The sequence below is a fragment of the Melanostigma gelatinosum genome, assembly GCF_949748355.1.
Source record: "Melanostigma gelatinosum genome assembly, chromosome: 12".
Classification (NCBI taxonomy): domain Eukaryota; kingdom Metazoa; phylum Chordata; class Actinopteri; order Perciformes; family Zoarcidae; genus Melanostigma; species Melanostigma gelatinosum.
This window is the reverse complement of record NC_136645.1, coordinates 21,707,921-21,724,843: the sequence shown is the minus strand read 5'-3', so window position 1 is coordinate 21,724,843 and position 16,923 is coordinate 21,707,921. Positions and strand designations below refer to the sequence as shown.

The 16,923-nt window shown below is 41.5% G+C and overlaps 1 protein-coding gene across 1 annotated transcript; it reads left to right on the top strand.

The window, feature by feature from the left end:
- Positions 1-3,395: 3,395 nt before the first annotated feature.
- Positions 3,396-14,806, top strand: LOC306785814 (NACHT, LRR and PYD domains-containing protein 3-like). Its single transcript, XM_079280318.1, has 11 exons — positions 3,396-3,589; positions 3,663-3,785; positions 6,292-6,405; positions 6,636-6,714; positions 6,870-7,098; positions 7,260-9,063; positions 9,158-9,331; positions 10,439-10,612; positions 11,015-11,188; positions 12,797-12,843; positions 12,983-14,806. Exons 1-11 carry the CDS (start codon positions 3,486-3,488, stop codon positions 13,513-13,515), a joined length of 3,555 nt encoding a protein of 1,184 aa, XP_079136444.1. The 5' UTR covers positions 3,396-3,485; the 3' UTR covers positions 13,516-14,806.
- The last annotated feature ends 2,117 nt before the right edge of the window (positions 14,807-16,923 follow it).

The window sequence follows — 16,923 nt, the reverse complement described above, 5'->3', positions numbered from 1 at the left end:
GTCTTTGCTATTTTCTTTAATAGTCTGATCTTTGATAGAGTAATGTGGGTTTCTTAACCCTAAATTAAAAGGATTTAAGTTATAACAGAAATGTGCTTAAATATATTTTTACATTTATATAACTGCATGTACAATATTTTTACACTTGAATAAACAAGAATGCAGAGACAGTTATTTACCAATATGTTAGGAGTAGTTACATTTACACAGTCTTACATGTACAACCGGCCCTTTGAGGCCGACCGTGATGCTGATGTGGCCCAGAGTGAAAATGAGTTTGAGACCCCTGCTCTAAACTATCTGGTCTAAACAACAGAATCCAGTCTGATGTCAAAGCAACTCTTTACAAGTTGAAATGATTTTGTCACAGATGCCGAGTTTGATCCTGAAAGACTCTTGTTTGAGCTGTGAGGAGGTTTGTGTTCACAATGACATTTGATCCTGTGAACGCAGCTCAGACTGAGACTCAGTCCAACCAGTCAGACTGGATACTTTGATGGTGACGTGAGGACACACCCTCTCTCTGATGAAGCATAACAAGCTGCGTCACTTCACTTCGTCTGATGGAAGTTTAAGTTGAAGTGAAGCACGGAGCTCCTTTTCTACACAGACCTGCTGAGGACAGAAGAGAGCTGCACACTGATGAAGTTCATGCTGAAAGTTCAGTAAGTGGAGCTGTGATTGGTTGAAATGACGTGGTTGATTGTTGTGAACGTTTAAAGCTGTTTTTAAAACACAAACGTCAGCTGGGAAACAAGATGGCCGCCTGTGTGAGCAAACAGAGAGAAGCTGCTGTTAGTTTGAATGTTGAAGTCCAGATGAAGTGTTGCTTTGAATGATGACTGTGATGAAGAAGAGGAGTTCAGTCTGGTCTGGGGTCTGTTACTGACGTGGCGCACTAGGACCCAGCAGGGACCAGAGAGCTCACCTGGGCCTTTGTTCCTGCACTGAAACACACCTGAGAGACTCTGTTTGCTCTCACCTGCTGCTTTCAGTGCTTTCCACAAAGCTTCATGTTCATTTCTTCTTCTGCTTTTCAACACATGTACTCCCTTTTTGATGTGTTTGAGTTTTCTTTCAGTTTTTCTCTCATTGGTCACCAGGTTGTAGTCGACCTTTTACTCAGTGATCAAATGGTGAAGTGAACAATCCATCAAATGAAAGCTTCCACATGTTCCCACAATGATTTCTACAATCTGTAGTAATGTCTTAATTTTCACAGCGAGTAAGTTAAGCAACTCATCCTCCACAGTAACTTTGCCATCAACAGTCTTGTAAATATCAGGTTTCTGCCATCATGTTGTGACGGCACCTGCCTTCAGGAAACGGTGATAAGTACCGGCATACCACTCCAGGGATAGGTGCATACCATCAGCCACTTTTCGATCTCGACGTCACTCCCTCAGACACTGAATTAAAATAGCATTAAGAGTGAAAAGCTGAATTAAAATAGTATCAAGAACAGTGTAATAGAACTGCATCACAGTCTAGCTTGTTAACAAGTCTTATACACATTTATAGTTCATTTGAACAGCATGAACTCACATGTGAATGAAAACAATAAAGAGAGCGAACACCTTGAAAGAGGACTTGACTGCAGCGTCTGGCTGATATCCTCAATCTCTGATGACGAGTGACTGTAAAACAAAAAATAAAAACTTTAGAAACACAATGTTCCGAACTTCTGGAACGCTCTATGACATCCAGGATAAACACACTTAAAATAAGCTTTGGGTGTGCAACTGTGGGTTCGCATGTGCCTCACATACGTTAACATGGCACTATCAGTGCCAGTCTTTGCAAAAAGCTAATACCATACAGTTTAAATCAACAAACTCTGTGACGAGCTGATTACGTTGGGTGAAGAAATGAAGCTAAGACAATGGACCACAATGGACAAACGGTCAACACTAAAATGAGTTTGATTTGGTGTAATGTTGCTCCTGGGATAACACACACTAAAGTTACTGTTAGCGTTACCTCAACTGTTCATCTTCTTGAACACGTCTGATTTCTGGTCCCCTCTCCATTGAGTTAATCGTCCTGTTTGCGGTCCTACAGTCGGTTCAATAAGAGCACAAGTTATGTTACTGACGTTACATCTTAACACTGTAATTGGTGATTAACTTTATTCATGTTAACTTAACTTGCTATGCTGTTAGCTAGCTAACCTTTCTAAGGCTACTTGAGCTCGAGCTAGCTGAGATGCTGAGTTCAAAAATCAACACAAAACACTACTGGAGACTTTGAATTTCAGATAAGCGTAAATTACCTCGGCTCCTCGGTTGATCTCCACATGGCTGTTGCTCATAAGGATGAACTGAAGCTGTTGTGTCCAAAGTCACGTTCAGGAGCAGTCGGTCACGTCTTGTTATTCAAAAATGACTTTTAGGCAATGAGCAGTTTGAATAATAAAAATATTCTATCATCATTACAGACACATTAACCTACAATAGACAGTATGATGTAGATGGATCGTGACTCACTGAATGTGTATAGAGAAGCGTGTATCCACCACTTCACATACAATACTGTATCGTGCTGTTAAATTACGGTAGTCTGCTTTTATTGTTCATTGACGGCATTGACTGTTTTTTACATGCAAGGGATGAACATTTAACTATGTTAGAGTATTTCAAACTAAGATACGGTTTTAAATCCTACGTAAATGTACAGCAATTTGTTACAGTGTAGTGTTATTTACAGCTAATATCTGTAATGGTATTTTATTGCAGTTGAATATATTTTATTTTACTGTAAGTTAATGAGAACTTCTGCTGCCAGACGTTTACCATTTTATAAAGATTTGTTTTTTAAAGTGTGCACATTAATCAGCAGGGTGTAGTCGACCTTTTCTTAACTCAACTGTCTGACACTTTCCTCTTCAGACTTTTGAGTTAAAGAGAAAGAATGTTTCGTGTGCTTTGAGTTTCCACTGTAAAAACCACTGAAGTCACAATTAACAAAAGGTTTGTTCACTTCAGTCTTTAGTGTGAGCAACAAGAAGCCAAAGGGATTCAGCTGACACCGATAGGAAACAGAGAGAAGCAGCTGATACAGGAGAGGTGATGTAAAGGATGAATGAGTGCTGATGTGCTGATCAATGATTGGACTGATGATTTCAGTTCTGCTCTCACTGGTTCCTCTACACATGAAGGTACAAAGTGATGTGAATTCAGCAGCAGCTAACAAGGTCACATGACTGATTTTGGATTATTGGACGAGCTGCTTCATGCTCTGACTGGATGTAGTAGACGTGGAAACAGAGGAACATTTCAAACGTTGAAGAGCTTTTCAAAGTCAGTCAAATAGAAGTGAAAAGTGACGTCATCCCCAAAGAAAGGCCAAAAGACTAAAGAGCATTGTGAACGTCATTTCTTAAACATGAATCTGCAGCTCAAAGTGACAACATGGAAACTGTCCCATGAGTGTATTTAGTATTGAGGTGAATGAGCTGTGTGTGTTTGTCATGCTGAAGAGAAATAATGTTGTTGTGTTTGTGTGAAGGTGTGGACTCTGCTATGAATCAGTGTGAGGACAGAGAGGAGGGAGCCCCTCCCTCTAAAACCAGCCGGACCAAAGCTCAGAGGTGAGATGACCATCTCTAACTGTCCATGACTCAAAGTCTTTCATTCACTGACTGTTTCTACACATGTGACCAGGATCCATCAGGGACCAGACTGTCCTGGACCTGAACCTGGGCCCAGCTGTGTGTCCATGAAGAGTGATTGGTCTACAGGTCGTCTGATTGACTTCAAAGATGGACACCGTTCTTATGACCCAGAGTAAGTTCTTAAAACCAATGATGAACTGTTCTGATTCTCAGTTATGAAACACAGAATTGGTTGTGAATCGTTGACAATGTTTTCATGGTGATCAATCATGACATAACTCAATATATTTAACTAACCGGTCTGTATGAGTTTGTGTGTAAATCATTAACTGTAAACCGTTTCTGGTGCAAACACAATGTGAGCTAATTCCTCCAAAGAGTCGACCAGGAGAGGTCAAGTTTTCCGTTAGCTGCAGATTTCTGGAGACAGAGGAATGGGACCAGCTGCAAATGTCTTTAGAAACGCGTCACTGCTCTGGGGACTAGCTGAAGTTGTCTGGGAAAATAGCGCCAGAGTTTTGGTTTCGAGGTATGATGAGTAGTTTCAGAAGACTAATCACCAGTTTCAGAGGTCTGGGGACTAGCTGCAGGGGTTTGGGGACCACATTCAGAGGCCTGGGAAAAAGTTATCAAGGTATGCAGACTTGTGGCAGTTCAATCAGGAGAGACAAGTTAGATGAAGAAAAGATCGTTGTTTTTTATTAACCGATGATATGTGATGATGAAGTCTTGACAGAGTCTTTGGCGCATGGACTCTACAGGGAGGTTTGTAATCGAGGGGCGTCTGCCCTTAGCAGCAGCAATATAAATCCCCCAAAAGGAAAACAAATAAACCACAGCCTATTATTTACCCAAAAGAATGTTGACTTACCAAGCGGGAATGAAACGGGTCACAAATGATCGATGAAGACTGCATAAGCTGCTAAGAGATAAGGCATAACAAGGAGCGTGACAGAAATTTGACGTTTAGAGATTAGAAATCAGCGATTTACCACAAATGAGTAAATGTGAACAGAAACGCTGCAATGACTAGGTCAACACTGACCAGAGCATTTGCAAGATCAACTTTTTTGATCTGAGCCAGCAATGGCCTGAGGACATCAATGCCCTGATTGCAATGTAGGCTCTAGTCAGCAATGGCTAATGGCCAGCAGTGACCTGAATAGCAACAGTTTGAGCTTAGACTTGTGTACTGGAATGACAAGCATTACATTTTGCCAACCAGTAAGTCTCCATTACCTGCACTTTAAATGAATCACAAATCACTCGTAAGACATTGAAGGGATTTAACCAAAACAAGTCAGCAGTGACCTGAGAATTAGTAATGCGATGGATCTGACACCACTTCGATATACGATGTCCATGACGTCACTTATTAGAATACAATAATGATGAGCAATTACAGAAGTAATGGCAATGTAGCAGATAGCCTATGACTGAATTATGAGAATACAAGAATATGAACCACTTGTAAAAATAGAATGAATAAGTTTCTACTTACCAGATAAGACGATATAACACCACATATCAGAACACAATTAATATGGGCATTTAGTAGAATATGATAAAAATGCAACAATTGCAGAGTAAAAGACAGCAGCAAGATGATTGGATAATTGTTATGATGTGGGGTGTGTCACAGACCCAAATGCAGACTCAGACAGCAGAGTTCTATTTCAAAACCAAGGTAGTTTATTTCTCTCAGTCAAGGGAAAAGCCAGGTAATGGCCGAAGTCAATAGGAGGCGTCTCCACGCCTCAGCACGGTTCCAAGCCAGAAAGTGGCTAATCCTACACAGCGGCAGACGAAGCAGACAGGAAAACTGTCAAACGTCAAATACGGAGGCGCGTCCTCGCGCTCCGCTCGGATCCTAGCCGGGAGGTGGCAGGTCCGCGTCCTCGGCTGGCAGGCAGGCTGGACACCCGAGGCCCGACACAGGACGGCAGGCAGGTTGAAAAAACAAAGCGGATCGTTAGTAACGGCTCTTCAGAGAGTGACCAAACGGACTACTCACGGGTCGGACTACCCGGTATGGTAAACGGACGGACTGACAACTGGGATGAGAGTGACAGGAGTATTTATGTCAGCTGGAGGTGATCACAGGACATGAGGCACAGCTGTGCCTATGGAGAGAGGCGCGGCAGTGGGCGGGACTCGTAGGAGGACCCTACTGAGGGAAATACAGCAGAGTTAGTCCCAGCCTTTGTTGGTAACTAGGCTGTTGCTTTGCAGATGACTCCAGAAATACCCTCATTAAAGCAAAAGCCCCAGATTGCTAATCGCAATTGCAATCAGGGAACATAGTGCGGGGCTCAAGTGGGGTGGCAGGTCGACAGTATTAATTAAGTCTCAGCCTGGCATTGGTATAAAATGACAAAACTCCATGTATCACATCAGATTGTGGAGATCAGCGCCTTTAAGCATGCTCGCTCGTGCGTCACACATATCTACCAGTCAGGCTCCCCGGCTCCAAGTCAAACTGCTACAAGACGTGACTCGAATAGTTTTAGTTATTGTGTCTCATTGTAATGACAACAAGTCACCATAAAGAAGCTGTGTCTTCTTCATCATTAAAGACATGTTTCAATGGCAACAACATGACTTTCACTGTCCAATAAAAACAGTGAAAGCAGAAAGAGAAATTGTGTATGTTCAGTAAATCTCAGTGTTTCTATCAGTTCACAGCAGCAGAGAGAAAAGTCTCCTGAACCCAGCTGTGTGTCCATGAAGAGTGATTGGTCTACAGGTCGTCTGATTGACTTCAAAGATGGACGCCGTTCTTATGACCCAGAGTAAGTTCTTAAAACAAATTAAATGGATGAAATGGTTGGCTAGCTGTTACACAGGTACAAAATTGAGCGTCCATCATTTACAGTTTTTAGCATCTGATTTTAATGATGATTAACCATGACAGAACAAAACATCTTCAACTAATTCTTGCATTTGTGTTTGACAATCATGAACAATAATTAGTTCATGGTACAAACACAATGTGAGCTGATTCTTCATGATTCCTCCACAGAGAGGACCAGGAGAGCTCAGAGGTTCCCAGAGGTCAGTCTGCCCAGCAGCATCAAACACACCTGGACTCCATATTTATGGTCTGTACATGTACAACTACTTTTACATCTATTCTGTTCACAATCATCTCCATGCTGCACTTTGTAGACCAGTGGATTGTCAGTCTGTCCAACATGGATCTGATGTTTGGTTCCATGGTTTTAGTTTGTGTCATTCATAGAATATTCTGTTCCAGCTGCTGGAGGAGAACATCGTCACTTTTGTGAAGAACGAGCTGAAGAAGATCCAGAAGGTTGTGAGTTCAGATTACCCAGAATGCTTAGAGAGTCAGAGAGAGGATGAGGAGGTGTTGGACGGTGAGGATGAAGAGCAGAGGAGGAGCAGCAGAGAGGCATTTGTGAAGATCACACTGCACTTCCTGAGGAGAATGAAGCAGGAGGAGCTGGCTGACTGTCTGCAGAGCAGTAAGAGGATTTCTCTGAAGATGTAACATGCTGGATAAATGGGACGTTTACTAAAGTCTCAAGAGATGGACCAACATATTCATAGACTCATTCTTTGAGGAAATGACATGTTGAAATATATTATTTGACTCATTGATCTTCTTTGTTGTGTGTTCATTCAGGACTTCTTGCTGCAGTTGGTCAGCGTGAACTCAAATCTAACCTGAAGAAGAAGTTCCAGTGTGTGTTTGAGGGGATCGCTAAAGCAGGAAACCCAACCCTTCTGAATCAGATCTACACAGAGCTCTACATCACAGAGGGAGGGACTGCAGAGGTCAATGATGAACATGAGGTCAGACAGATTGAAACAGCATCCAGGAAACCACACAGACCAGAAACAACCATCAGACGAGAAGACCTCTTTAAAGCCTCACCTGGAAGAGAGGAACCAATCAGAACAGTGATGACAAAGGGAGTGGCTGGCATTGGGAAAACAGTCTTAACACAGAAGTTCACTCTGGACTGGGCTGAAGACAAAGACCACCAGGACATACAGTTCACATTTCCATTCACTTTCAGAGAGCTGAATGTGCTGAAAGAGAAACAGTACAGCTTGGTGGAACTTGTTCATCACTTCTTCAGTGAAACCAAAGAAGCAGGAATCTGCAGGTTTGAAGAGTTACTGGTTCTGTTCATCTTTGATGGTCTGGATGAGTGTCGCCTTCCTCTGGACTTCACCAACAATGAGATCCTGACTGATGTTACAGAGTCCACCTCAGTGGATGTGCTGCTGACAAACCTCTTCAGGGGGAAACTGCTTCCCTCTGCTCGCCTCTGGATAACCACACGACCTGCAGCAGCCAATCAGATCCCTCCTGAGTGTGTTGACATGGTGACAGAGGTCAGAGGGTTCACCGACCCACAGAAGGAGGAGTACTTCAGGAAGCGATTCAGAGATGAGGAGCAGGCCAGCAGGATCATCTCCCACATCAAGACCTCACGAAGCCTCCACATCATGTGCCACATCCCAGTCTTCTGCTGGATCACTGCTACAGTTCTGGAGGATGTGTTGAAGACCAGAGAGGGAGGAGAGCTGCCCAAGACCCTGACTGAGATGTACATCCACTTCCTGGTGGTTCAGTCCAAACTGAAGAAGGTCAAGTATGATGGAGGAGCTGAGACAGATTCACACTGGTGTCCAGAGAGCAGGAAGATGACTGAGTCTCTGGGAAAACTGGCTTTTGATCAGCTGCAGAAAGGCAACCTGATCTTCTATGAATCCGACCTGACAGAGTGTGGCATTGATATCAGAGCAGCCTCAGTGTACTCAGGAGTGTTCACACAGATCTTTAGAGAGGAGAGAGGACTGTACCAGGACAAGGTGTTCTGCTTCGTCCATCTAAGTGTTCAGGAGTTTCTGGCTGCTCTTCACGTCCATCTGAGATTCTTCAACTCTGGTGTCAATCTGCTGTCAGAAGAACAAACACCATCCAGTTTATCTAAAGTCTTTAGAAACAAACCTAAACCAAAACGTCTCTACCAGAGTGCTGTGGACAAGGCCTTACAGAGTCCAAATGGACACCTGGACTTGTTCCTCCGATTCCTCCTGGGTCTTTCACTGGAGACCAATCAGACTCTCCTACAAGGTCTGCTGACCCAGACAGGAAGTAGCTCACAGACCAATCAGGAAACCGTCCAGTACATCAAGAAGAAGATCAGTGAGGATGTGTCTCCAGAGAAAAGCATCAATCTGTTCCACTGTCTGAATGAACTGAATGACCGTTCTCTAGTGGAGGAGATCCAACAGTCCCTGAGTTCAGGACGTCTCTCCACAGATGAACTGTCTCCTGCTCAGTGGTCAGCTCTGGTCTTCATCTTACTGTCATCAGAAAAAGATCTGGATGTGTTTGACCTGAAGAAATACTCTGCTTCAGAGGAGGCTCTTCTGAGGCTGCTGCCAGTGGTCAAAGTCTCCAACAAAGCTCTGTAAGTACAGAGAGAGTTAGATTCATATATCATAACTGAAATACTTTATCTTTTCTACATATTGCTTATTTTTTCTTCATCATTGTCTCTTCAGACTGAGTGGCTGTAACCTCTCAGAGAGAAGCTGTGGAGCTCTGTCCTCAGTTCTCAGCTCCCAGTCCTCTAGTCTGAGAGAGCTGGACCTGAGTAACAACGACCTGCAGGATTCAGGAGTGAAGCAGCTGTCTGCTGGACTAGAGAGTCCACACTGTGAACTGGAAACTCTCAGGTCAGAATTCATCAACGTTTTCAATTAATGTCCTCTCAAGTCCTGACTTAGATTCATAGATGAACTCGTAACCTGTATAAGATGCTGCTTGTATTATTTCAATCAATATTTTAGTCTCAGTATATTTCCATGAAAGCCAACATCATCGCAGTACTGCAGTAACCTTACAGCAGTGGTGTATAAAGTACTCAAAAACCATACTTGAGTAAAAGTAAAGATACCTTACTGGAAAACTACTCAAGTAAAAGTAAAAAGTCACCTATTAGAATACTACTTGAGTAAAAGTCTTAAAGTATCTGATATTTATTGTACTTAAGTACAAAAGTACTTAAGTATCAAAAGTAATTTTCTGATATTAAATGTACATCATAACCTGAACATTAAATGAACATCATAACCTGTTCATTGAAAGTAAAAGTACAAGTAAATGCTGTTAATAAAAAAGCAAAAGGTCAGAATTTTGAGAATTATGAAGTTTATTCTTTTAAGTGCTGTGGCACCATGACCAAGGACATGGAGCTGTGTTGAACATAATTGGGTCGGCTGTGATCCATCCAGGAGCAACAATGTTCAACATAATATATTGTACATAAGTATACTTTTGCATCTACTATGAACTTATCATCATAATTCTCCGAAAAGCAATATGACACTATGAAGGAGTTGTAACAGTGCGTTTATAAGTCTGCTCATTAGACTAGAGGATGTAGAGGACCAATGCATAATATTATGTTCAGCAAAAAATATCCACTTGATGCATCAGGTCAGTGTTGTGAGAAAGGACACCTGCCTTGTAAACTCCTATGGGCCTGATTTGAACACAATAAAGGTTTTGCTCAAGCTGAATCTGCAATTGGGCGACTGCTCCCATCATAACTCCATCTGATCATCCACAACATGACTCAAATATCAAAACATGATCAATACTAAAGCAGCAACACAGTCATTACTTGAAACTGAAACATGTCCTGTTCATCTTCAAAAGAAGTTAGTTTTCAAAATGGTGAGAATTCAGTCTCGCTCTTCTTGGGCTGAAGACTAGTCCTGCGATGCTAAATAGGTCTTTTCTACATATTGCTTATTTTTTCTCAATCATTGTCTCGTCAGGCTGAGTGACTGTAACCTCTCAGAGAGAAGCTGTGGAGCTCTGTCCTCAGTTCTCAGCTCCCAGTCCTCTAGTCTGAGAGAGCTGGACCTGAGTAACAACAACCTGCAAGATTCAGGAGTGAAGCAGCTGTCTGCTGGACTAGAGAGTCCACACTGTGAACTGGAAACTCTCAGGTCAGGATTCATCAATATGTTCCACTGATGACCACCTTAAACCTGATTAATTAATGGATAAACTCTTAACCTGCATACGATTGTGTCTGTGCTTGCATGGTTTTAAACCAATTGCGTTTATTTCTTTTCAATTATTTTAAAAATATCAATTAAAAATGTTTTATCGTCTTTTTTTCTCACTCTGCTGTTATGACTTGAAATATCAGAATAGAATCAGAGTCAGCAGTAATGGTATCAGCTTGTTGATGTTTTAGTTGGTGTTTGGTTGTGACTAGAAAACAATCAGTGACAATGTTAATGTAACCCCCACAGTAGCTGACATCATCTCAGTACTGCAGTGACTTTACAGCCCTCACAGTTTCCTCAGATTATGTGACATGTGTGTTGTTTGTGTGTTTGCAGCCTGTCAGGCTGTCTGATCACAGAGGAAGGCTGTGCTTCTCTGGCCTCAGCTCTGAGCTCCAACCCCTCCCATCTGAGAGAGCTGGACCTGAGCTACAATCATCCAGGAGACTCAGGAGTGAAGCTGCTGTCTGCTGGACTGGAGGAGCCACACTGGAGACTGGAAACGCTCAGGTATGAAGAGACCTGCTGCAGCCACAGACAATCAGTCTGATAGAGGAGGTAGAGCTGGAAACGTTTTCTCTGTCACACTGTCAGCCTGGTTAATATGACCCTGACACACCAAGCTGACCTCAAACTACCAGAGACTCATCAAACTGTTTGTGTCCCACATCAGACCATCAATACAGACAGAAGTAGTCAGGGAACAGTCACCAGGATGAGCCACAACAGGGAGGGAAGGTGATGAAACTGTTTTTTTCTGGAACGTTGTCTTGTTTCAACATTAGAAAATAGGACAGTGGTGTATCCTGACACGTCGACGGGCATCATGATGGGTTGACATGCGTCAACGTCGTCACGCTGCAGGTTTGTGGGCTCACATCAAACAATAGATGATGTTTGGATGCTCGTGTGTGTTGCCCTTTAGTCCAGACATTATTGTGAAAAGACAAACCGACAGAAACAATCTGTTTAAACCATCTTCATAAGTCATCACAATAGGAATGTTTTTCTGTTTTAAAGGAGTTTAGCTTTACCTGGCTTTGGTTTGTTTTGCACTGAGAGCCAATTCCCTGGCTGATAAGAAACTACAGGTGACAGTCGGCCACAGATGCTCAGTGTAGAACCAACAGCTGATTGTGGACATGGTGTGTCAGAGCCCAAAGAGGTTTATTTAGGACTGGACCAAAGTTATAGGGGGACACAGGCAGTGCTCAGTGGCTGCAGACGGACTTGAACTTTAATGTTTTTACCCTCAGATTACAGAACCCCAAAATCAATACTTTTATACTGACAACTGATCAGCTGACTCTGTGTGATGGTGAAGAGTCGTGTGGTGGTGATGAACCCACAGAGAATTGTCTCCGTCTCTGCAGCTCTACAGAGCTTTTCAGCCTCTTTTAGCTCCTAGTTTTGGTTCTGCAGCACATTTCCTGGTTGGTTCAGTCTCAGTGTTTCCAGCAGCAGCTGTTTTCATCCAACAAGCTGTGATGAAGCCACTGTTCACTACCTGCTCAGCAGCAAACAGCAGACAGACTCAGTTAGAGACTATCTGGTGAACATAGTGAAGCATTTAGCAGCTAAAGAGACAGATGTTTCCCTCAGGAGGTGGTGGAGACCAAAAACAGAGCTAAAAGAGAGAGAACATTGGACTTCCATTCATCAGGTGACACAAACACAAAGTCTCCTGATGAATCATCATGTTGATGTGTAACTGCTGGATGTGGAAGCAGCTGGTTGATATCATGTTAGACACAACAACTTTATAAGCTGATAATATGTCAGATGTTGTGTTTACAGCTTGTTTTCACTGAACCACAAGTGGACAAAGAAATCAATTGATGCAGGTTTAAACATGTGATTTACTGACTGACTGGAAGAGGAAACTGAGTCTGAAATGGATGATTGTCAAGATAATACTGATAATAATATAATATAACATGAATAAGTGAACATAATGAGCTGTCGTCATCGGGCAATCAGAAGAAGCTCCAGTGAAGTCAAAGAGTATGAGCTGATGAATAATAAGTGCTCCATGTGAACATGAATAACAAAGCTCTGTGTGTGAGAGTGATGTAATGTCCATGTTTCATGCTGCTCTGACCCCCCTCCTCCTTTCAGGGTGGAGCCTGCTGGAGTCCGATGGTTCAGACCAGGTCTGAGGAAGTGTAAGTGTGCTTTGAGTTTGATTCATGAAAACAAAGCATCTTCAAACTGTGACATCACTCATTCACATCTCTGATGTCATCATCAAACAGATGATAGATTAATAACTGCAGCTGTATTGTGTCTTGTTCTCTCCATCAGATTCCTGTGAACTCACACTCGACACAAACACAGTGAACAGAAACCTCAAACTGTCTGACAACAACAGGAAGGTGACATATGTGGAGGAGGATCAGTCATATCCTGATCATCCAGACAGATTTGATGTCTGGCCCCAGCTGCTGTGTAGAACTGGTCTGACTGGTCGCTGTTACTGGGAGGTCGAGTGGAGCGGAGGAGTTTATATATCAGTGAGTTACAGAGGAATCAGAAGGAGAGGAGACAGTAATGACTGTTTGTTTGGATGGAATGATCAGTCCTGGAGTCTGATGTGCTTTGCTGGTGGTTACTCTGTCTGTCACAGTGGGACGGTAACATCCATCACCTCCTCCTCCTCCTCCTCCTCTGGTAGAGTAGCAGTGTATGTGGACTGTCCTGCTGGCTCTCTGTCCTTCTACAGAGTCTCCTCTGACACACTGATCCACCTCCACACCTTCAACACCACATTCACTGAACCTCTTTATCCTGGCTTTGGGTTCTGGCCTGGTTCCTCAGTGTCTCTGTGTTCTCTGTAGGAGGGAGAGTCTCCTCTTGCTAGAGAAACCTTCTCTCTGCTGACCAGATAGTTCAGTCACAACTTGTAAAGAGTTGTTTTGATTTGAACAAACTAAATTCATCATCTTTGATCATCGTGTAACAAATGAACAAACTTTGAGAAGTGACGTTGAACTCAAAGTTTTGGATGATTTTAGATAATAAACCACATAAACATCATGTCAAAGCAGAAATGTCCAAATCTATCACAACACTGTATAAAATGAAGGATTTGTTAAATCCAGCTTCATTCTTCACGTCATATTGTTCACTGTTACTTCATTCATCACTGACTGTGTGCTAGTTTGGGGAAACTCATAGAAATAAATCGAGACAAAATAAGTTTGAACCAAACTACTGAACAAGAACCAACTCAACTGTTTATTCAATGAACATATCTTATAATTTGTCATGATTTTACTTTTCATTCTTTGATTTGTATTTTTACTTATGTGTTCATTTGATGATAATTTTTCATTCATGTATTAATGTGTGATTATAAATGCTTTCATAATCACGAATGGTTAAGATGAGTAAATGAGATCATCTTGGTTTAACATACTTTGCTCTGATCTTTGTCAGAGTCAGTTTAGGAAACAGGATGAAAGGTCAGATGCTGTAACCATGGTAACTGTTTAGGAGACATCCTGACTGATGTTCCACCAGGAAGACCAGACAGGAACCTTAGAAATACGTGTTAACTTAAAGAAGTCCTTCATGAACTGTAAGACTACGTAAACAGCTTCATCCAATGATTTACTAATGTTTAGTTGTGACCATATATGGACCAGGAAGTTAAAGATGCTCCAAGTCAAAAGGTAGAAACAGGAGACAACAAAGAATCAGGACTTGGCTTTTTTAGGATTCCTTTCAGGCTTCTGGTTGAGAGTATTTTTGACGAGGCTTATTGGTGAGCTTCACTTTTGAGGTTTTTTGACATTTTATCTTTTCTTTTGTTTACTTTTTGCATTATAAGTTTTTGTCACCTTTAATATTTTTATTGTATAAACTAAATAAAACCGGTTTGTATTTTGTGCATTCCAACCAAAGTCCACACTTGCTGGTCTCTGAGGGTGTCTGAGTAGTCTCCATAAGGTCAGAGAGCTCTTCTCCTGGGAGAGGCTGACAGCAGTGAATGATTGGATATGAATATGAAGATCACACCTGCTACAAGCTGAGGTCCAGCAGTTTTCCCCGTGTTTATCTTCGTTTCTTTTTCAGATCTTGGCCTGTTTCTTTCCTCAACCATGCTTTTGCGTCATCCCCACCTATGTGTTTGCCTGTACTTACTGCCTACTCGTGTACTGAACCTCTGCTGTTAAGTAAAGCCTGTTTTTCTACACCTTATCTTGCTGTCTGGATCGTGCAATTGAGTCCTGTATTTCCTCGAGGCGTAACACCTGTGGTCTCATTTATAACCGAATAACCATTAACCCCATTTCAAGTATAATGATGCCTCTCACACGTTTTATTGATGTCATGTTAAACTTATAGATCCTCTTTATCATAAACATTCAAACCAGCAGTGTTATTTGTACCAGTGAGCCACAGCTATAAGCACATTTATATTGTAAAATATACAAACCAACTCAATATTTCATCAGCGCTGTTTGCTCTTCTCAGAAGAGAGAAGAGGGCCGAACACTACCAACACTCGTGATCATCTGTGGAGCAGCTGATGAAGTTATCATCATCTGTAAGATAATGTATAAGAAAGAGTCATTGACCAGCAGCTCATTTCTCTGCGTCGACGTTCAGGTGCTTGTTCATGTGGATCTTAGGCACTGTTTTATAAATGACACCAAAATGATCCGATGACCTTTTAGCTTTTGAGGTCAACAGTGGTCTGACCTTGGTCTTGACCAAGTGATGCTACTTGTTTTCTAGAAGCTGCAGTCGTCCTGTGGTGCTGTAGTAGAGTTCCTCCTATATTATTTTTAAAGTTTGTTTTGTTCACTCAGTCTAATTTCATAGTTGATGGAGAATATGTACAAACAGCAGAATGTCTGAATCTAACGAGGCCAAGTTTGTTGAAATATTCTGAAGGATTTGCTCAGGAAAGACCTCTGCTGCCCTCTAGTGACCAAAGCTGAGAATATTGTTCTGAGTTAATAATAATAACTTTATTTATAAAGCACCGTTTAAAAAAGAGTTCTGATTGTCCTGAGTATAGATTCTGTGAAACCTTACTGACACTTTACCAACGCAGCATGTTTGAGGTGATGACTGGTTTTATAAAGCAGAGAGTCTGTTTCCTTAAAAAACACTTTAATATCAGGTCCATTAGTATTATGGACATGTGTTCCCTTATAGGTGGTGGAGGCTTGAAATACAGTGTTGGGCTTCATCCGGATTCTCAATGTAATACTTGCATGAAATGAAGACAAAATACCTTTCTATCTCAAACATGTGTGTGTCATTTTGATAATATTACATATCAAATATATATTTACTGATATTTTGTGAACTTTTGAGCTTAAGATTTCTACTCTTGAAAACTCAATCAAAGATTTAGCACCGAAACAATTTCTGACAAATATCTGTTCAAATAACGTCTTCTGTATTTGTGATTGCTATTATTATACTATATATATATATATATACGTGTATATATATATATATATATACACATATATAAATATATATATATACACATATATACACATATATATATATATATATATATATATATATATATATATATATATATATATATATACACATATATACACATATATATATATATATACATATATATATATATATACATATATATATATATATATATATATATATATATATATATATATATATATATATATATATATATATATATATATATATATATATATATACACATATATATACATATATACATATAATAGTAGACCTGTCCTTCTAATTTGGCTTTTAACTTGAATGTTGTCTTGTTAATGTTTTGTTGTAAAGCACCCTGGCCAGTCGGGGCGGGAGCATTGAGCAAGCCAGGGTGGAGACACGTGGGCAGAGTCCTCCCATCACATCAACCTGCCGGAGCTTGTTGCTGTCATGAGAGTGCTGAACCATTTGGTTCCACAACTGAGGGGGAAGCACGTCATGTTGAGGTCGGACAACACACCTGAGGAGGTGAACCTCACCAGACAGGAGGTTGTCAGATCCCCGGCCCGTCACAGGGCAGCAGTGTCTGTTCTGATGTGGACAGATCATCACCTTTTCTCTCATATTCACGAATAGAGAAAACACCCAATGTCCCCCGTTGGGAGTGAACACTTCAACAGGGTTCAAATCAGCACCTGTCCATGTTACTGGTAAGCAGGACCTGTCCATGTTACTGGTAGCTCTGGAGAGTCGGGGCACCAGGTGGTTCCTGCACCTTGCATCACTACCGG